Below are 23,434 nucleotides of genomic sequence, written 5' to 3' on the forward strand. Positions count from 1 at the left end.
CTTTATTCGGAACGACTTTGTGATGGTTATTCAATGATTCAATTCCTTTCTCCGTCAGTTTTATGTCAGTTCATGCTCTGTAGTAGTTCATAATGATACGCTCACCTTTTCGCGAACACCTGGTGTCATCAGTATTTGATAGTGATTCATGTATGCTTATTATATAGTTGGAATCATACAATGCACTCTGACGTTGGTAGGGATGTCTTATGACTATGAAAATAGTTTTCTTCACATCTATTTGATACATTGAGTGAAACACTCAAGAGCTGTTTTAAATAAGCAGTCCGTGAGACCATATTAATCCGATATATCTTTAAAGACCAGGGAACTATTGTTCCGACACAATCATCGTTTACACTTTAGAAATAGATTGTTTGATGTTGGTGTTATGTGACAGTTGGTTTGGGCCAGGTCATGACACATTGTGGTGTACTGAGTAAACATTCACAAACAAAATACATGCCTTTTCACCTTCCACGCGGTCTCGTGAAGATTACGGGTTAGAATAGGTCTTCAGCAACCCATACTTGTCGTAAGAAGCGAGTAACGGGATCGGGTGGTCAGGCTCGCTGACTTGGTTGATGCATGTCATCGTATCCCAATTGCGTAGATGGATGCTCATGATGTCAATCACTGAATTGTCTGGTCCAGAATCGATTATTTACAGACTCCCGTCATATAGCTGGAATATGGCTGAGTGCGGCGTTAAACAACAAACAAATGAACACCTTCAATACGACACGACACATGAAGATAGTGTTTAAGAAAATACACATATAGGTGTAGGTATAATTAAACGCTTAAGTGTTAGGTGTGATTTTAAAGTTAGAGAAGTGCATACCCAGCAAGTTTGTTTTTAAGACATTCACAACCCATCTTGCCAGCCTGCTAAGGGCCAACCAGTTGATATTCTGGTGATGGGCCTTATTAATTTTAAATACAAGTTTCACGTCTTCTTTTAAAGAAAAAGTGCATGTCCTGAAGTGTTAAGTGAAAAACAAATCACACAACATATCCAGGGTTGTGAATGGGTCTGACACTCGGCGGAGTAGCTGCCGGAGGTGAGTATAGCGTGAGAGAGAAGAAGAAAAAAAGTAGCTGAACTATACTACACAAAAGAAATTAAAGAACACCTGACATTTTATATGACTGTTGTTTATCGGTCATGGCTGGTGGTATTACGTTCTTAAATTTGTTTTGAGTAGAATAGATCATATGGTGAGGCTCGGTGACATCCTATCCCGACGGCTCTGTAAGTTGTGTATAAATTTCAACATCTGTTTTGTTTAGTCCAGACTAGATGTTTTACTAGTCACTGTGATTTAGCCAAAATATTGGTTACGGTGTTAAACAAAATTAATTCACTCACTCACTCATAATAAACATGTTGATATGAAAACATCTTCTCGAGGCAAGGGAGTTAACTGACTGTAAAAGTCCCGTTCCACCCTTGTCTTACAAGGCTGGATATTTATGGGCTCGATCGTAGCGCCACCAGTGGCTATTACGAGTTATGTCCCTTCTTCACGGCAGTTTACGAACCGGATGTTGATTTCCTTACGCGTTTTTGATTAGACAATGCATAGACTCATTACTCCAGCTAAACTATAACTCCATTATTCTAGCCTCGGGAAGATGACAGAATACAGACATGTCATAATTCTGTTTCAAAATATGGTAAACGGGTTGTTATACATGTTTTATTACAGAGAACGAATTAAAAATATATATGTATAGGAAAAAGTCGTTAATCCGGACGGTTTCCAAAAGCAGCTTTTGAACAATATTTCAGGTATGTGATTTATCTTAATGTGGTGGAAAAGCTGAAAGTGATGAGGTCTCAGATATTTACCATTTTGGTGACACCAGGGAGCTGGGGTTTGGTACTGACAAAGGAATGGTCACAATCAGGTCAATTCTTGGAATCCAAATATCATATGACAGTACTTAGCCGGAGTGAGTGAGTGAGTGTCAGCTTCATGTGGGAGGAACGTCCTCAGTAATGAAGGTCTTACACTTTTACAAGTTTGGCAAAATCCCGTGCCCCCACTTTTGGCCGTATTACATTTCGATATTCCGGAAACTCGTTAATCTGGACAAGGAACCCAAACGAATGTATAAACAAGTTTCCGCATTAGGTAGGAGATTGCACAATTCGTTCAAAAACAGAAAGACCCACGTCATCGCGACAATCAGCCTGTTAATAGTATTGTCACAACCTTCCAGTCACATGACGAAGTCAGCGTATAATTGAGTAATAGATTAGTCATATGTGCCAGCACATCCGATGTCACTGCTTGTGACAGAAGAGTCATTGAAACATGACTTTAATGGCCGACACCACATGTTGACCGCTATGTTTAGATCTGCGCTCACGTCTTGTCCGTGCGGTTGAATATCCAACTTGTGTAATGCGTGTTTGGGCTGCTGCCTGGCTTCATACAGGGGTTGATTTGTGCGTCACGGGTCACGGGATAATGTTGGGATTGTTTCTTAACATGTTTGTGTACGTGACGGAAAACACAGGTTTCCGTCACAAGTGACATTTCGGATGAGTAGACAGAAAAACAGACAAGCTTAAACTTGAAATGGACTTCAATTTGGACAACGGGTAAACACACCACAATGCTATCATAGAAAGGCTTATTTTCAAGTATTTCACTTCAGTGAATGGCAGCGTTAATACTGAAGCTCACCTTTCTTACATATTTTGAATATAATGTGTTCATCAGAAATATACTGTTGGAAATAAACAAGGGATAGGCTGTTGATAGAACGTGTTTAGCTTTGTTTTGTTTGTTGTTTAACGCCGCACTCAGCAGTATTCCAGCTAAATACGATCTGTAAATAATCGAGTCTGGACCAGACAGTCCAGTGATTGATATCATGATCATCGATCCATGCAATTTGGATACGATGACATGCATTAACTAAGTCAGTGAGTCTGACCACCCGATCCCGTTAGTCACCTCTTACGACAAGCATAGTCACCTTTTACGGCAAACATGGGCTGCTGAAGACCTATTCTACCCCAGATCTTCAAGGGTTCATGTGTGGCATACATTGTAACCCAGAGATTAACCCACGGTGTAGCCAACTGATTATAAAATAACATTGTGAACATTGATGAAACAATGTTTTGTGGGGTCGATTTCCTGCAATTTATTTCCTTCTATGATTTAAATAGTATGTAATATTTGTTTGATGCCACATTAAGCGATGGTTCAGCTATATGACTAAGGTCTGTATACAATCGAATCTGGACTAGACAATCCAGTGACTGGCATCCTGAGCATCGATCTACGCAATTGGGTAGTATAAAATACATTGTGAAACGGTCAAACGGTACTACATAGCATTTGTTTGGTACACTAGACAGTTATAAATATTTGAGAAAATATTTCCCACGTCATCCCGTTGCTTTTATCTTGACCATGTTATAAATCTGAATGCCGATGCGACGTCGGAGAGCGGAAGGTCCGGGGTTCGAACCCCGGCCGCGTCATACCAAAAGACGTTAAAAGATGGTACTTGTTGTTACCCTGCCTGGCGCTCGGCATTAAGGGGTTTAAGCAAGGACTGGTCGGCTCGGAGTCAGTATACTGTGTCTGAGTGGGGTATTCATGTTAAACTGCGGCATGGTATCTCAGTGGGCTAGCACTATAAAATCGGCATCAGTCCGTTCTAGTACAAGCAGACACACACACAAATACATGCACGTCGCTATATAAGTGCAATAATCTTGGACGCGACGTTAAACCCAATTTCACCTCACCTCACCGCCGATGCGACGTTAAATTTCAACTCACTCACTAATAAGTCTGAAATTTACAAAAATCCTTAGAATGTATCAACTGTGATTTTTTTAATCATGTCACTGAACAAAAACGTTCACGTCATCAAATACCATTGTAATTTATTCAACACCGCCGTCAAAGAATTTCACAGCAAGACAAGGACCGTGAGAGAATTATCACTGATAATATCAAATCAGCTCACGTCGAGCAGCAAATAGACTTCCCAAACAAGTACTCGCCCCCGTTGTTGACTGTTTCGCCCGCGTTTCCTCGTTTTCAACATAGAAACAATGAAGTGCATGACGTCATTAACTAAACCCAGAGGCGAGAAATTTTTCAGAAGTTGTGAAAGGCATGAGACACGGCAACCTATTCCCACACCCTCTATTTCTCGTCTATCGGGAGCCAAAGTAGGGATGAGACGTGTCTTTTGAGCTGTTCCCTCGTCAGTCTGTCTACTACACCACAACTTCATCTGTTCTACCACCGAGAGGAATATGCCTGTACTATAGGGACCGTCTCAAAGTATTAAAAGGGAGATGATAAAAAATGCTTTGAAATGGTTTGCTTTTTTTACGTTATTTTAAAAATGTTTTCTCGACACTAAGTCACGCATGGTAAGCAAAGACACCATGACACGTATTCTTTATTAGATGTAAATCTACATCGTTTTGTTGGGCGCAATGAGCGCGCGTATACTCCTTGTAGATTTCGCAAGCCGGATCTGTGTTAAGATATGTATCTACATACAGTTATGATCGCATCATGACGCATGCATTAATACTGGGAGGAGACCTTTGGAATGATAGTCAGTTTTTTGCACTTTATATGACCTTGCAATATACATACTACAGGGCAAAAGAAAGTATACCCCCATATTTGACGATGGCTAGAGTGAGTGAGTGAGTGAGTGAGTTGGGATTAACGCCGCTTTTAACAGTATTCCAGTTATATCGCGGCGTGTCAGCTTAATGTGGGAGTGAAGCCCAAAGTGATGCAGGTCTTGGACTTTTACCACTTCGGTGAAACCCACGAGCACGGGTATGGTGCTGACAAACCTAGAAACATAATCGGGGCGAACCGGGATTGGAACCCACAATCATAGGTTTCTGGCGTGCCCAAGGGACGCAACTCTGCACAGCGAATTGCGGCGCCTTAGACGACTGGGCCACCCGTGCCCCCGACGATGGCTAGAAATGAAACAGTCAAGAAATGTTTTTTGAATGATGATATATTTGATACGCGTATTTTAGTTGTGTTTTGGACTTTAAGTTTTCAGTGTTTTGGTAATGTTTTGATGTTTGTAATTGCTTGGTCAAATCCAATATTAAAGTGTTTACTTTTTTTTGTCCGGCAGTTCATCTCATTAAAAAGAGACCTAACGGCATTGACCATAGGACTGCATTCCATGTAAATTGTAGATTTAATAGGTGTCTTTTACGTCCAGATTAAAAAGATTTCAACCGTCAACGCCAGGAAATGAACTTACTCGAATATCTACCGACACAGATTCCATACGGTAAAATGGGTGAAGAAAGAACAGTGAAGAAAATGATTAACTGGATCACTGAAAATCGGTAATGGCACCAGGTGTTCGTGATAGCGACTCCTGAATGATATTTGTACAACTGTTCAGTGGTATTATCATTCTTTCTACAGGATCCATTGGTCGAGGTGTTATTGTATTGATACTGAGGGTTTATCGACGTATATAACACAACTCATCATATCAGAACATAACTGAACGGCAATTCGGAATTCGTTATTTCAAATTCGCGATAACGTTAATTACAACTCCTGAAAGAAGATGTGGACTCATATAAATTATCCATTGTACCCGGATTCGTTACATCCGGAGTTCGTTACATCCGTAGTTCGTTACATCCGGAGTTCGTTATAAACAATAACGTGGTAACCATATCAGAAGTTCGTTTTTCGAATAAACAATTATCCATCATACCCGATTTCGTGATGTCCGGAGTTCGTTATACACCGGTCTTCACAGGTGAACAATTAACTTGCCTTTGCATGTGTTTTTGACGGGTGACACCGGCGGGGAAGGATACGCTCAACTAATGGCGAACACCTGGTGTCCTCACTATTTGATATTGATTCATAGACACATGCTCATCATACAGTCGGAATCGTACAGTCGACTCTGCTTTTAGTGGAGTATTTTTGAATATGGAAAGGCTTTTGTCGCTTTAATTCACATAAGAAAATGTGATCACCCTCCTGGATGTGGTTGATTATAGCCCATTATCCATCATACTCTACTTCGTGAAATCCGGAGTTGAGTGTTCAATCATTTCGGTAAACCGTTAGGAAAAGGGATGAAAGTTTCCGTGGCTCGCAAATCTTGCAATCTCTGTTATAATATATATAATATACTCACGTTGTGATGCCCAAGAACGTGATTGCCAAAGTGACCAATAATAATATCAATAATGAATGGTTATGTACGGATCGATACGCACGTTTTGTCAAAAATACCAAAAATACGTCAGTTAGACATGTGTGACGTGAATTCTATCATGTCATTGAAACATATCAATCAGACATAGATAAGCGGACCACTTCTCTTGATACACCTTGAGCGTCATGGGTCTACAGGGTCATTGAATGCATAACTCTGCATTTGGATTTATCAAAGGTTCTAAAAGATCACAAGTAGCTTCAAATTAGTCATTGAAAGAACATCGCACCTGAAAAAGGCACGGCCGTATTTAATTTCAGTCGCGAAAACTTGTTGATGTATTTGGGGATGGTCCCTGCACGAGACTTATCTCACAGCGTTCCCGGGAACCGTTCTCTCCTTACTGTTGTCTTGGGGGTGGAACCGAGGGGAGATCACAGCGGCACTTTCCTTTGATCTCCTACCTGTGCAGGTGAAAAATACCTTTGGCCGCTCTTAAGACATGTCAACGCGATGTTTCGACACATTTTGAATACACACGTTAACAGGCGAAGCCAGCGCTCGAAGCTTTCAAGGGTAGCGTTAGGCAAATACTTCACAGGAGCTGAACATTTTCGCACGTGCTGAAGTTTGGGCTTCCTCTTTTTCTGTAAAACTGTAAAAAGAGCTCTCATCTTTGTTCTTCTTTAGCCGACGGAAGAAAAAAACAGGATTAGACTAATAGTCATGTCTTTCTTTGAAACTCTCCTGTGTGTCTTACGTTTGCTATACACAGCGGAATTGTGTACCGTAAGAACGAGGTGGACGAGAATATAGGAGGGAGCCTTCGGAGTCCTGAGTCAACATAACACTTGTTTGTGGGGCTGAACCCAACCTACAGCTTCATCAGGTCGGGGGAACACACACGGCGTTGTCTGCGGTTGGGGGGAGAAGGAGCAAGACACGCCGACGTGGGTTCGAATCCCGAAAAAATACTTCCGGGTTTGTTGTTGAATTCAGCGTCGGCGTGGTACTTGGAATGTTACGTTAGCAGTACACGATGTGGCGATGTGGTGATGTGGCGATGTGACCTGAAGTTGGAGCAGGCGTGTTGGATACTTGTGTAGTGGTGGTGAACTGACTTTTCCCATTTTATTGTTTTGGTTGTGTGGTTGTGGTAGTATATTAGTGAATGGTTGTTGTTGAAGAAGGAGACGTCATTGTAGCATGCACATAGTGGCTTACAATGCGTTGGTTGTGGATGTGGGAGGGTCAGGGGAGTAGTAGTAGTAACAGTAGAAGAAGTAGTAGAAATAGTAGTAGTATCAGTAGAAATAGTAGTAGTAACTATAATAGTAGTAGTAACTGTGGTAACAGTTGAAGTAGAACATAAAAAAAGTAGCAACAGTAGTAGGAGTAGTAGTAGCAGCAGCAGTAGTAGTACGTATAATACAGTGATCCCTCGGTACAACGCTACCTTCGGGGTCCAAATAATTGATGAGAGTTATAGATGATCAGCGGTTTAACAAAGGTCGAGTCGTAGGCGGTAGATGACCAACAAAACAGTTCATGCCCTGCCTACCTAACACGATCTACGTTGCACGTTTTAGAAGTTATTTATGATTCATAGTGTAAAAAAAGAATTGATCGAGTATTAATCTGTGCTTTAACCCCCCCCCCCCCCCCCCCCGCCCCACACACACACAAAAAAAAAACCAACAGAAAAACCAACACATCGTATCCCTTCAGGTGAATAAGCAGGTAGATCTATAACAAACTTGGTCAATAAAAGTATGAAATTTGATATAAAACATGACTACACATGATGATTTGTCATTTAAAATGTAATTTCTTCTCTCAAAGGCATTGTTTTATACGCAGAGACTAAGATTACCGTGTGTATTTTCTCGTAAACTAAACCGGAAATAGCAATCAGCTGTGCACACGTTTCCTCCCAATCTACCGGTGATTCAGTTGAAACGTACACAGTGATACCACTTTGAAGGAATCTGATGCAATGGTCGGCAGAAATTGTATCTGAAATTATTATTTTATCAGGAATAATATATTCCAATATAGTGTTATTTCAGTTGCAGCTTCCACCATATATACTTAAAATTATAAGAACCACAAGCGTAGCACTTTGGTACAGATTGTATGCAGGATATTTTTGACGTATGGAACGATTTTGACCAGTCACCGTATGGACTTCCCGCGCTACATGTATTTCGATTGCGAAAACGTTATGTTGACATTTAATAGTCAAACTGGCTCAAATATGACTTTTAGCGAGTCATGGTACGGCATTTATGATATGTGTAGTAGTAACAGTCGTATTAGTAATAGTAGATTAGCAGCAGTATTAGTGAGTGAGTGAGTGAGTGAGTTTGGTTTTACGCCGCTTTAGCAATATTCCAGCAATATCACGGCGGGGGACACCAGAAATGGGCTTCACACATTGTACCCAAGCAGTATTAGTAGTAACAGAAGAAGAAGTAGTAGTAGTAGCCGTAGTAGTAGTGACAGTAGCAGTAGTAGAAGTAGCAGCAGCAGCAGTAGTAGTAATTTTAATAGTAGTAACAGTAGCATTAGTAATAGTAGATTAGCAGCAGTATTAGTAGTAACAGTAGAATAAGTAGTAACAGTAATATTAGTGACAGTAGCAGCATCAGCAGTAGTAGTAATTATAATAGTAGTAACAGTAGTATTAGTAATAGTAGATTAGCAGCAGTATGAGAAGTAACAGTAGTAGTAGTAGTAGTAGCAGCAGTATAAGTAGTGACAGTAGCAGTAGTAGTAGTAGCAGCAGCAGTAGTAGTAGTAGTAATAGTAGATTAGCAGTAGTAGTAGTAGTAGTAGCAGCAGCAGTAGTAGTAGTGGTTGTAGTAGGCGGTAGCAACTGCTGCAACAGCTAAGCTTGATCATTACAGCCGTGTGGCAACACACTTAAAGAAGGACCAGTCTGCATGCACGGACCGTAACACATTTCATTCCTGTTCAGGACGTTGTTATTAATGACCTGCGTAAAACTGAGACATTGGCAATATGTAGTTAAGTCAGTCTTTAAGTTCTGTTTCAACAGCCTAGTCTCCCTCTAAGGGCATACTTTAATATTCAAGCATAAACTATCAGCACTGGTGGTGGCTGGCTCGTTTCTTTCAAGGACACTTTGATAATTTAGCAATATAAAGCTGTTAAACAGTTAGGACTGGTAAGGTCGCGATATATTGCATCTTTGGTCGCACTATTCTGTATGTATGCCTTTAATGCACAATAAAAATACAATTTATTTCCGAATGATTTTAACTATATCTCCAACTGTGCTATATCTCGTCATGGCATCATTCTCATTAATTACCAGCCTCCTAAGCTCCATACACAAACATAAAACTTCCCAGTGTGATTTTTCGGATCGACCACACATATCAATTCAGGGCAAAAACCCAGTGTGAACGATGCCTGTTACAATTAACAAGTACGAAAGTTCGGCAAGGCAATCCGATAGATTCCCTTACCCGCTGTCTTTAAATCCCAAGTGACAAAACAAATATTCGTAAAAAAAATGCTAATGAGCCTTGTGGATTTGATGGGGCTAGATTTAACAGCTTCGGCAAAAAGCCCGCTGATAATTAGCGATTTCCCATCTCGACTCGGCGATCCCACTGCCGCCATCTTTGCCGGAACTACAATGTTTTCCACCTCCAGGGAGAAGAGCTCAAATCGAAATTGACTAGCGAAACAAATTAGGATCGTATTATCTCCCTTGATACACAATCGCGATGCGTGTAATGAACAGATAAGGCGTGTAGCAGAGGACTATATGCTATTATAGAAAAGCCCCCCGCTAACCAGTAGCAACCAATATACAAAATGATTCATTCACAGGGCTTTTATAATAATTACCTTTGGACAAATAGGTGCCTGGAAAACGTCAGATGATTCGGTAAGCGAAATGAACAATGTCGCTGTCAAATTTGTCAAATGGTTTAAGACATTTGACAATGTATCTAATAGCATTTGAACAAGACAATCTGGTTATAAGGTGCCACGTTACAACAGTGGGTCCTTTGTTTAGGATCAACAACTGTGAAATAGTTGGATGGTGGGGTAGTAATGGGGAGAACGTGGGAAGATGTATCGTGCTCATTTGGTTCTTAACGTTGCTCCAAGGTCAAGGTCAGTACTTAGGGGCTTGATGCAACACTCAAGTTAATCGCATATGATATGTACCAAGTCCATTTAGGCGTTTGAGTCCAAAACGCTAAGGAATTTCATGAAACAGGCTTATGGTTATTTTCAAATGAAATGACTCTTCAACGAGAATGAACCTCCCGAATGTCTGTGGTTAGTAAAATATAAAAGGGGAAGTGAGATAAGGTCAGTGAATAGCAGAGAAATATTAAGTTAGAAGAAGGAGAAATGTGTTGACTGAAAAATTAAAATGAGTAAGCGGGAATCGTTGGGCGAGTGGCCAAAAACACGAGTGCCAAAAAAAAGGGTGAGTGATAAAAAGTGGACATAGAAACAAAATTTATGAGCAACCGACAGAGAACCATTAAGAGAGTGACAGCAAATTTTTTTTAAAAAATGTGCTTACAGGGAAACGAATGGTCGAATAAAAGAACAGACTGGATGGATAAAGAGGTGTGTGTGTGACTTCATCTTAAATCGTTCGTTTTAGATGAGTACCAATCCTGACGCGACAAATCATGCCTTATGTTTACAGCAGTTTAACAACGTTAATCCGACCAGTTCAGGGCCCCATGCCACAAATTATCTCCGTTAAGATCGCCTTAGCGCTAAACTCGCCTATTGGAAGTCTTGCGAATTCCCAGATCAGGCAATCTTCAGTAAAGAATTATGTCGTGTATATAAATAGACTTCCCCATTCGTTAGTAAAGCGGGGTTTTGGACTAACGGGGTTGCGCAATAAACGTGTTACCAGTTTAGGATTATGTCCTGTCACAAATCAAGACTACTATGCTGGGTCTCGTTCCACAAAATGATCTCAGCGCTACGAGTACCCCAAGGCTATGTCAGAGTAGGGGAGTTACGATCATCTTAGCTCTTAGATCGCTTTGTGGAACGTGGCCCTGGGTCGTCACAGGCGATGTAATGGATCAGGTTGTCAGACGCGGTGACTTGGTTGATTGCGTGTCATCGTACCCTGATCGCGAGGATAGGTGCTCATATTATCAATCATTGGATTGTCTGTTCCAAACTCGATTACTTACAAGCCACCGTCATAATGATGTAATATAACTGAACGCATCGTTAAGGAACAAGCAACCACACAATTCCGTTTCAGTCAAGTATTTTTTACGTCTACGTGTACGCATGCAGAGTAATACTTCACATATTCTAAATTCAAATAAAGACCCGTGAAGATCCGGGGTAGAATAGGTCTTCAGCAACCCATGTTTGCCGTAAAAGGCGACTATGCTTGTCGTAAGAGACGACTTACGGATCTGGTGGTCAGGCTCGCTGACTTAGTTAATGCGTGTCATCGTATCCCAATTGCGTGGCCCATGATGGTAATCACTGGATTGTCTGGTCCAGACTCGATTACTTACAGACCGCAGTCATATAGCTGGAATATTGCTGAGTGCAGCGTTAAACAACAAACAAACAAACAAAATGTAGTGGTACTACGTGATGGTAGTGGTGGCGCTAGTGGTGCTAAAATTAGAGGATGCCACACCAACACGAGTACGATCACTAGTCTTATCCAGGCTAGACTATTGTAACAGTCTGCTGGTGAGGATGTCCCAAAATAACATTAACAGGCTCCAGAAGATCTAAATCACTGCGGCAAGGATTATAACAAATTCACGTGTAAAACCCACATATCTCTTGTGTTACGAACCATTCGTTGGCTGCCTATTGCAAGGAGGGTTGACTTCAAGTTGCTTACTCTTAGGTACACGTGTGTAAATGGAGAATGTCAACGACCATGTCCATATGCACCGGCCATCTAGGAACTTGCGGTCTGGTGACAAACTTCAGCTGGTCACTCACACGTGGAAACATAAATCCTTTAGTGTCCGAGCGTTTCAGGTAACTGCTCTTCCAATTGCCCCGAGGGTGGCCCCATCACTTGATATTTTCAAATCAAGACTTAAAACATTTTTATTTGATAACTCAGCCATTTAACTCTTGTTTACATATGCATGTGTGTTGTCAGCGCTTTGAGCATGTTTTGCGTGGTGTATTATTAGAAGTCTTCTTATTAAGTTGTGACCGCAGTTAATACACTACTCAAATGAAGTTAAGGAACATCCGATTCTGACATATTACTTTAGTTAAACTGTCATGTCAACTTCTGTTAAGTGGTATGTATATCTCCAGAAAAAAAAATTACAACGATAGAATGAGTGAGTTTGGTTTTACGCCGCTTTTAGCAATATTTCAGAAATATCACGGCGGGGGACACCAGAAATGGGCTTCACACATTATACCCATGTCGGGAATCGAACCCGGGTCTTCGGCGTGACGAGTGAACGCGTTAACCACAAGGCTACCCGACCGCCCCACTGCGATAGAATGGTACTTGTGATGGCAATACTGGTTACAATTCCTGCATTTTTTCAAACACGTCATATGACATTCCTAACACAATATTTTACAGTTTACGATATAATCTCAATATATCTTCAACTCCTAAGCTGTGATTCAGAAAACGTTTTCTTTCTTTTAAAAAACAAAACAAAAACGTTTCACCCCGTTTGACAAAACATCAACACGTGATTCTCGAATAATGTTTTCATACGACGAATGTTCTTGTGTTGTGAGTTAATAATTTATTTCTTATGTATTTATTCTTTCGTTATCATTTGACACACAGCCATCCCAAAGTTAGTGATAAATAATTTATCTATTGCACTATGTTGCGCTATCGGCACAGTTAGCGTCTAGTTAACAATATCTGACTCAGACAACCACAATCTCCGTGCTCAAGTTTGTATTCATCAATAAAATTCAAGATTACAAGAAAACTTGACAAAGGATGCTGCCTATAGTGTAAGGCGTGATTAACCGATAAATATTCATAGACCCGAGAAGACAGGAAATGGTTACGTTTCATTTCATTGATAACAATACCATTGAGACACATATATTAGTTGTGATACAATATGAAATTTGAAATATAATACATGCTATAAGTTTTGGAATAAAAACAATATTAATGTTTCAGCAGTCAAAGACCCTCACTGACGTAATTATATTTTGATTAAGTACAATATAAATTTACATTATGAATATATCAACACTACAGAAGACGCTTGGGAACTTGAAACACTTGTTCACACACATTACGCATGGGGGATATAAAACATATTTCTGCTCATTAAACATGAAATGGTTAATATTTAAACTGTTGACGGAAATATAATATTTTAACGACTCTCAAGGGACAAGTGAGTAGCTCTCTGAAAACAAAAGAACAGCATATATATTTATACGTGTGTCCTGAAACTGAGCGACGACCAAATATAAGAACAAGTCATTGGAAGAAGTGGAATGGTATTACATACAATATGTTACTCTGTGTTATGAGATGTTACGTTGATCTTAATTAGTTTTTGATTTGTTGACAACCTTAAGCTTGTTACAGGAAGCGATGCGGTTGAATCATAAACTGAGGGAAACACAAAACTATACCTTTCTGTTGATTTTATCATATGTTTGATTTTCAGTTGAAAATATTTAAAGTTAGCGATATTTTATATAAAAAAACGAACTTAGCACTTCTGCATGGTATTAATTTTTAAAATATAATTTGATTTAAAAATCGTATCATACACAACTGTTGATGGGTATCATATACAGCTTATCTTTGAAAATCAATTAATTTGCTTTTTTCGCCATAAACTACATTTCAAACATGGAAGGGGTAATTTGGTTGCAAATTCATTTTTTTTATCCCAATCTTCATCGAATATATGTTTACACACAATTACCCAGCCAAAGATAACGTCTTTTACAAAATGTTGCAGGAATGATTGATGGTTAAATAGACATAATCAGATTTTACAACATTTTTTTTCAATTATCGATTACATAAAAAACATACTCGGTTTACTTTCTTTTACTCCTCAGTTTATATGTAGTTAACTATTGTTAGTGTAGTGTCATTTTACTCTCACCATCATCATCATCATCATCATCATCATCACTGCGTGATGAAGTTAGAATATTTCATGTGGCATTAAAAGCAATCACTTGCTCATCAGCGTATGATATTCACCCTTATCATGACCACAATCAAACAATTTGTACCTTGAAACACAAACAACAATCGCCAGTTGTTTAATGGCGTTTCGGATCAGCTGTTATCCAGGGTCGCATCAAAATACAAGCCCTTAAGGAAAATATGACAGCCTTGAAAAATGGCAAATAATTATAAATTCATCTCATTCATAACAACGGCGACATGGAATTATCCGGCCCTATCTGGAATTATGATATTTCCCCATCATAAATCAGCTCCGTGTTGTATCAAAGGACATCCTTTTTATTTAATATCAGACCTCTAGTTGGACAAAGGCCAAACGTACACACGCAGGACATGACCAAATAATGCAACTCTCGCGGGACCACCGCGAGAGTTGCGGATGGATTAATGGCGACAGGCAAAAGCAAATAGTAAACGTAGACCACGCGTCAATCCACCGTGGGGGCTTTGTGGTGATACAATCGCTATATCCCTGGTCAACTTTCTTAATGTGGACTACAATTTTTAGTTGTATACAAAAGCATTACAAGTGAGGGTCTTCATGGGTGGTTAAAAAGGAGTCTCTTTATTGTGATTGTTGATGGCGAGTATGCAATGAGTGGTTTTACGCCGCTTTAAGCAATATCCCAGCAATGTCGCGGCGGTGGAAGTAAAAATTCTGCTTCACGCTCTGTTCTCATGTAAGGAATCAAACCGGATTTTGACGTGACAAGCTAACGCTTTAACTACTGGGCTACTGTCATTAATGGTTTGGTTTATAGACCCGGAGACGTGTGTTAATCTAAATTCAGACTTCGTTGCACCCCTTAGTTTTCGTTCGAGATGATACAGTTTAATGTGACAGTAAATATAATAAGAGAATAATCAGTCTTAATTATCCGCGGAAACAGATTCCATTTGGCGTAAAAGGCAAACTGAATGAATCACTAGACCCGTGGAGACAAAGGTCTTCAGCAACCCATTCCTGCCGTAAACGGCGACTATACCTATCGTAAGAGACGACTAATGGTATCGGGTGGTCAGGCTCGCTGACTTGGTTGATGCATGTCATCGTATTCCAATTGTGTGGATCGATGCTCATGATATCAATCACTGGATTGTCTGTTTCAAACTAGATTATTTTCAGACCGCTGTCATGTAGCTGAAATATTACTGAGTGCGGCGTTAAACAAAAAAGAAGCAAACGAACTGAATGGACCGGTCAAAATCAGTGATGACACCGGGTGTTGGCGAAAATGATAAGCATGTCCTGCTCTACCGGTAGAACCCGCCACACAAATTGCATAAAATTCTCCTGTCATACGACGGCAACCTGTACACAAGTTTAACCCTCCGTTTAACTTGTGAGACTTTATGGGAGATTCCCATTGTACATTGTATCTTACACTCGTTGCTTGAAGTATTGGTGTAAAATAATAAAAATGCCGTTTATCTAAGAAAGCCTACAACATGCTTGTACACCTCGATAGTCTTGGAAAGAACACATGGCTTCTTGTATACTTACATTGCTTTTTACATGTGGCTTTGGTTTCATTACCCAGACAATTGGTAATGCAAATGTTTTCATTAAGTACTTTCGCATGCGTGCCATTGATATGTTTCATCAGAAATGGCATTGAGATATTTACGAAAGTTCAAGATATAATACTTATCGCCAGTTCAAGTCATTGCTTGAACCAGAATCTTATTTATCAAACTTACGGTACAGGAATTCTCGTAACACCCTTATTCGTTTTAGACCTGGCCTGAATGATCTAAAAATGAACACAGGGAGATTTTCATCTATTGAGAATAACCATCCTAGATTTTCTGCCGAAACGGATTCCACTTGGCGTAAAGGGTAAATAGCTGTGGAAATCATATGAACGAACCACTGAAAATCAACGATGACACCAGGTGTTCGCGAAAAGGTTAAAATGGCGTTTTTTTGTAGTGTCAAAACAATCAAAAACAGTCAAAACAATTCTAGCTATATCACAACCGGTTGTAAATAGCCGAGTCCTAACCAAGCAAACTAGAGGATGAAAGCATGAGCATCGAAAGTACATTGTTACCATCCGATCCTCATAGTCGGCTCTATTTACAAGCGTGTGCATTAAAGATACAGTGACGTTCCCTACCTACTATGGAAAAGGTGTAGTTATATCACGGTCAAGAATTAAATCCACTCAAAGTCATGAAGAAAGTTTCAAGACGCATACATTTGAAAAATTGGTTTTGTTGTCAACGAGCAAAGATACCGAAACAAAAAAACCCTTGAAAAAGTAGAATAATTACAAAAGCTGATACATCTGGTTTAATTGAAATGAATGCCATTTTTAACCACGACGAGGAGGACCCCTCGCGACCCTCACATACAGGTGGAGTTGCATTAAGCATTATGGACGGCTGTGCAAACAACATTGTCTTTACATGCCGGTGGTTTTTGTGTCGTTACTCGCTCTAAAATCCCACATCGACAGTTGAAGACTTCTCAGTTGAAAAGCCGCGAGAATTTTATAGCGGATTCGTGCTTAATGAGGATCGGGGAAGATGGAACTGAAATTGACATGAAAGAGCTACCATCTGTCAGATCTGAAATGAGACCGTGTTCATGTCGACAGGACCTTGTCTACAGCGCAAGTGGCAAGCGCAGGACATGTGGCTTAATGCGCATGTCAACTACGGGTTTTGTTTATAACAGCTCGTTGTCAGTCTTGGACATGGGATGTCGATTTCATGGGATTTTGATAACGACATCCGATGTCAGTTTTGACATACGAGGTTATTGATTTAAACATCTTGATTTATGTGAGACGGATTTCAAGTGTCAGTGCCAGTGTGTTTACAGATGGATTAGTTGTGTTGGTGTAACTGTTGCATGTTTTGCATGATAATATATTCATCCATTATGCTTTTTCTCTCACTCCTACTCGCTGCTGCATTAATGGTATTTATGATAGCCCTTTAATAACTTATGGACGCTTGGGCATATCTGGAGCTATTGATCTAATAAATACGTGACAAAACGTGAACGGATTATAAAGTCAACCATTGTGACCAGTCCTTGAATATTTGAGAGATTCATGCTACAATAAGAATCGGTCTTTTGTTGCGATATGGCAGCGTTTGGCCATTCTCTCGTCTCCTGGGAATATGCATGTGGTTTGGCAGATTCTCCTCTGCAAGGACTTCACTTTTGAATGTATACGTCACAAACACGTCATTTCAAAGGTTAGGGATAGGTGCCGACTATTGGATATTCTAGAGGGTGGTGGTAGCCAAAGGAAAACCGTTGACTAACAGTATTGGACACATCCCACCAACCCCCATCCCCCCAAAACAACAGCATACCCCCCAAAAAACAACAACAACAACAAAAAACAAAAACAAAACAAACAAACAAATAACAACAAACAAACAAAACAAACAACAATTACACAACAAACAAACAAAACAAACAAACAAAGAAACAAACAAAACAAACAAACCCACAAAACAAAACAAAAAACCCAAACAGACAACAAAACAAAACAAAAACGCGCACACAACCTCTGTGAAATAACAAGCAGGGCAAATCGGTCCCTGCGTGATCGAAAGCAGCCCGAATTACAGTTGTGACCTTACAATGTAATTAAAAAAATATATATATTCGGAGACTAGTTCCGTGTTTCCACCCTAAATGCCCTGGCAGGCAATCTGAGAAAAAATCGTTGCTTTGCTTGGTGAGTGCAATGCAAGTCGCTTCTTCAAGTAGTTAAACGGCTAAGATCAGTACCACAAGAAACTATATCTAATGATAAGAATACCAAAGGTAATGATATACAAGAATTATTTAACGCTCTGTATATGACATTAACTTGAGAATTTGGTATTCCACTTTGGGAAATGTCCTGGCCTGGGGACGAATATCAGCCTCTGAGCCTCTAGTTAAATCCCTGATAATTGAATAATATAGTTATGGTTCGATTAATTTTTTATGTAATCGCGTATGGCAATGGTAGTGGAGATATATCGTCGTGTAGGCTGTTTATAATTAATACCTTTGTTTGATCGGAGTTGATGTTTATGCCTAATGTCATAGAATTATGGCATATTGATTAGTATTTCATTAAAACTGCCAATCATACAGTGATTCATTTTGTATTAGATTGTTATTGGTTTTACAGACAATGGGTTGTCCAAAAAACTAGCTGAATTGATACGAATAATCCCACCGATGTGTTATTGTTTCCGCCAAATCACCAACATGGGATTCGGTCTGGATAATCTAAAGTGTCGCGGTTGTTTCATGTCTGAGATTGAAATGTAATTCAGTTTATGATATTGTTGTTAAAAATTCATTTCTAAATCACCAGAATCGATCACTGAATGTCATACCGTTATTCCAGATTAATGTTTTTGTTCATTGAGTCATGACATTGATCAAGCCGTTTATGATGTGACAGAGTGAGAATGGTTTTACGCCGCTTTTAGCAATATTCCAGTAATATCAGGTGGGGAACACCAGAAATGGGCTTCACACATTGTACCCATTCGGGAATCGAACCCTGGTCTGTGGCGTGATGAGCGAACGCTTTAACCACTAGGCTACCCGACCGCCCCCGTTTATGATCGGCAGATGAATACGGGTATATTCACTTACACATAACCACACTCAATATATTTTAAATCTTTAATATATCTACATGTTCACACTTATGTACATCTGAACACAAAATAAGTAATATAAATATGTTTATTCAATGGTATATAGTGAAATTAGCGTTGGATGTATTAACTTGGGATTTCAGAAAATACATGTGTAACATCAAATAAATTAAATATTGTTCCTCCCTGAAACCTTGTAGGTTTCATTTTGAACGTCGCTGTTTCAACATAATGACGGGTGATAAATCAAGGGTAATCAATAAATGTTTGAAGTTTTTCATTCCTAAATATCTTGACACATTTAAACCCAGAAGCAGGAATGACACCGTCTTTCAGGCGAATGAGTATAGATTTTCGCCACTTTGAGAAATATTTAGCCAGACCACACCAAGAATAGGCTCCTGAAGGAATACTCGTGCGTGAATTGACAAATCTCCTCTGCGTGATGAGACAAATCTTTAATCACTAGGTTGTTTCATCTCCATGTCAGAAACAACTTCACAGCAACATTCGTTTTGCTAGCTGCGTATTCCCACAACTGTACCTTCAGCACTGTTGAATGTCTTTTAGATAATTGGAATCCGTCGACGTGGATCACGAAGGTGCGGAGGAACTGCCATGGGATGAAGGTTACCCGGATGTAGAGCTGGATGACCCGGATGGATATTGCGAAGTTGAGCTTCTAACGGGTCAACCTGTCCCATTGTTCCTGCAGGCGATAATCCCGGGCGACCGGGAAATGTGTTGGAGGGGATGGCGTTGACGAGTTGTTCCTGTTGGTGTAGGGAACTAACACCGTTGCCTTGTACGTTGTTAATACCTGCGGTGTTTGAGTGCTGTGCTGGAAAATGGGATTGCATTGCAATCCCAGTCCCCTGATTTGAGGAACTTAAAGTATTAGAGCTAGAGACAGTTCCTTGACTGGCAAGACCTTGGCGTATTGAGCCAGATCCAGGGCCCAGTTGACCAGCCCTCTGAAGGGATGGGTTTATTCCGGAGCCAAGAGCCTGTTGCAACGCTGGATGCATCCCCTGCAGAACCGCTGGGTGGATTCTCTGTTGAAGAGCAGGATGAAGACCCTGCTGCAGAGCAGGATGAAGACCTCGTTGGAGAGCTGGATGAAGACCCACAGGGAGTTGGGCTCCTCCAAATCGCAGATCCTGCAATGCTGCGCGGTTATTGAGAGGTTGTTGTAACCCGATCTGGTTCTGGTTGCTGATTGATGCTTGACCTGAACCACTGTTGATTCCAGATTGAGAGTTTCCATTGGCCGAGTTGATGAATTGCTGTCGCTGTTGCTGATTGTTCAGGTCAAAGGTCTGTTGTTGTATGCCTGCATTGCCTGAGGTTGGCTGGAAACCAAGACTGTCCATCTGACCTCTCATGCCTCTTACTCTTGGATCCATCGAAGCTTGTCCTTGACCCATTCTTGGGTCCACACCCAGTTGTAATTGTCGCCTAGGATCCATTTGAATTTGACCCATGCCTATTCTGGGGTCCATGCCCATCCGCCCTGGAGCCATTCCGGGGCCCATGCCCATCTGTGATGATGCCATTCCGGGGCCCATGCCCATCTGTGATGATGCCATTCCGGGGCCCATGCCCATCTGTGATGATGCCATTCCGGGGCCCATGCCCATCTGCGATGATCCCATCCCGAGGCCCATCCCCAACCGCCCTGAAGCCATTCTGGGGTCCACGCCCATCTGTGAGGAAGCCATTCCTGGTCCCATGACCATCTGGGATGAACCCATTCCTGAGCCCATGCCCATCCGCCCTGAAGCCATTCTGGGGTCCATGCCCATCCGCCCTGAAGCCATTCTGGGGTCCATGCCCATCCGTCCTGAACCCATCCTTGGATCCATGCCCATCTGTCCCGGCATGCTTGAAGAAATCCCAGGTTGCCGCGCATTAAGCCCCTGATTAAACCCAGTTTGTGTTGCACCGAATCTAAGATCAGATCCAGCTGGCCTGCCCCGAAGCCTAGCATTGTCCATGGATCCAGGAAACCTGGGGTCCATCCCCATCGACATTCTACCCATCCTGGGGTCCATTCCTGGCATCCTTCCCCCCATTCCCAGTGCTGCCGGGCCACGCACGCCCCCAGGCATGCCAAGAGGCATAGGAGGACCAAACTGGGCATGGATATCTGAACACAACACCACAAGCAAGATCAGCTGATGGTAAGGGACCATTCTGCAAGACCAAAAAACAAGCGTCAAAATCAATAGATAACCAATCACATGGAATTATTATTATGATCATCATTATCATCACCGTCGTCATCGCATTTATCATCATTATCGTCATCGTCACCATTATAAATATACACGGACTTAAAAGGTAAAGTATGGGTGATGCTGATGACTCGTTTATTGTTATTGCTGACGCAGTAATGCTATGCATTGTATCGATTTGAAAAAGTGTATAACTCTAAACTAGGTGGCTGAAGGGAGCATTTCATAGATCGGTCCTGGCAGTGATAATTGTAATGCAGTAATAAGACAGAGTTTTCATTTGCACTTATACCTCATGCCGCCAAACAGGCACCTGTTACACACAGCCATCTTGGCTCTACGATAACCGTATGTTTATGTTGGATAATGACAGTAGCGCTGCAGTTTTCACAGATCACATTCTCAGAGTATATGCTTATACGACAAAATAAATGATACATATAAAAAGAAAGTACATCGAGTTTGTTTTTTATGTAACTGAAAATTGAAAGAACTATTGTTACATTTGCTTAGGTCTATTTAACCATCACCTATTCCTGATGGTTAATTGGTGGTCAAAATGTTTGTAAAAATTAATCTGTGGCTGGGTAATTTTGTGTAAGTTGTGTGAATAAGAAATGAATTTGCAACCACATGACCGCGTCCATGTTTGAAATGTTGTAAATGTGTGCTGTCAAACAGCCAATTTATTGAAGATAACCATCGGCAGTTCTGTATTGTGCGAATGTTTAAAAGTTTAACAACCAATTATTATTTTATGAATAAAGCCATGTAGACGTATTCTTTGAGTGCTGACTAAGCGCCAGGGTAGTTCAATGTGAAATTAAAAATCAAACATATGAGAAAATAAACTGAGAGTTATGGTTTCTTCGCTCCTTTGTTTGAATTGCATTTCACATTGCATTTTGTAATGATGTGTATGTTATCGAGAAGCAATAGTCTCATCGTATTGCATTAGATCGCCCAAGTATCCTATGACCAAAGTTAGTCAAGACGAAAATATCAGCTGAGCAAACTGGACGAAACTGACTTATAGTCTTGCGCATTGATAAATAAAACCACAAATAGAAATACCAAAATAGAAGAGAAATTAACGTACCTTATTCAATGTACATCCACAAGTCCGTGTTTAGTATCGTGCAGTTGTATTGACGGATACGGAGAGAGTGATTCGCCCTGTCTTATACCTCTCCTGTAGGTACTGTATGTGTCATAAATTAAATCTGCATCTATAATCAATTACATACGTACTTCACGGTGATTGATTACTATAAATGTGTCAATAGTCATTATAGGGATGGTATATGGTGATGAGGATATAATAATATACGTATGCGCATGACTGGAGGCGGGTATTATTGACGCATTGACGCCTCTTAGGCAAGTGACGTCAGTGATTGAATGGGTCTTCCTGGTTAATTGAAAGGGATACCCGGAAGGTATAGATGACATGTGGTCATTTATACGGGGACATCGAAAAATTAATTCTAAAATTAAATTATTTTACCTAATATTGATAGCAATGCATATATTGTTTCTGATGACTAAATGAAAAGTCTAACCTGCATTTTCTCAAGTTCATAAAGACAGCATCAGTATGATCAGTTTGGGCCATCTTAAACTTCATGTTATAGAAACAATATATCATCAATGGTTGTCATCCAATATATGCATTAACGTTAAAGACAGTTTCCGTTTCGATTAAAACGTGTCACTGCTAAAGGCTAGAAGATTATCAGACTCACGTAGGAAGTGAGATATAAATATATATTTAAGACACCATTATTATTGGACTATACAACTAATAAACACTAGGACTCATCGAGAAATTGTTTCAGTTGGAGCAGACATTACAACTGAGATGTGTATAGAATGTTTACAATTATCCTTTATGATTTCAAAGCAAATATTGGTGTGATAACTGTGTTGAAGTTTGAGTTATTGAGCCTAATGTCAAGTGACCAATAAGGTGAGTGGGTGAGTATGGTTTTACGCCGCTTTTAGCAATATTCCAGCAATATCACGGCAGGGAACGCTAGAAATGGGGTTCACACATTGTACCCATGTCGGGAATCGAATACAAGTCGTATAGGTATTTTTGCTCGTAATAAGTCAGAGAAAAAACGGACAATTTTCC

General features: G+C 40.4%; 1 protein-coding gene across 1 annotated transcript; it reads right to left on the reverse strand.

Annotated features, from left to right (window-relative positions):
* Positions 1-19,130: 19,130 nt before the first annotated feature.
* Positions 19,131-22,535, reverse strand: LOC124122351 (mediator of RNA polymerase II transcription subunit 15-like). Its single transcript, XM_046485428.2, has 2 exons — positions 22,397-22,535; positions 19,131-21,256 (listed from the first exon to the last, which is right to left on the reverse strand). The coding sequence occupies exon 2, from the start codon at positions 21,253-21,255 to the stop codon at positions 19,627-19,629; it is 1,629 nt and encodes a 542-aa protein (XP_046341384.2). The 5' UTR covers position 21,256; positions 22,397-22,535; the 3' UTR covers positions 19,131-19,626.
* Positions 22,536-23,434: the final 899 nt, after the last annotated feature.

The sequence above is a fragment of the Haliotis rufescens genome, unplaced genomic scaffold (genome assembly GCF_023055435.1).
Source record: "Haliotis rufescens isolate VD_foot unplaced genomic scaffold, xgHalRufe1.0.p SCAF_17, whole genome shotgun sequence".
NCBI lineage: Eukaryota > Metazoa > Mollusca > Gastropoda > Lepetellida > Haliotidae > Haliotis > Haliotis rufescens.

Coding starts and splice junctions, on each gene's coding strand:
- LOC124122351 (XM_046485428.2), bottom strand. CDS start 21,255: ATGGTCCCTTACCATCAGCTGATCTTGCTTGTGGTGTTGTGTTCAGAT.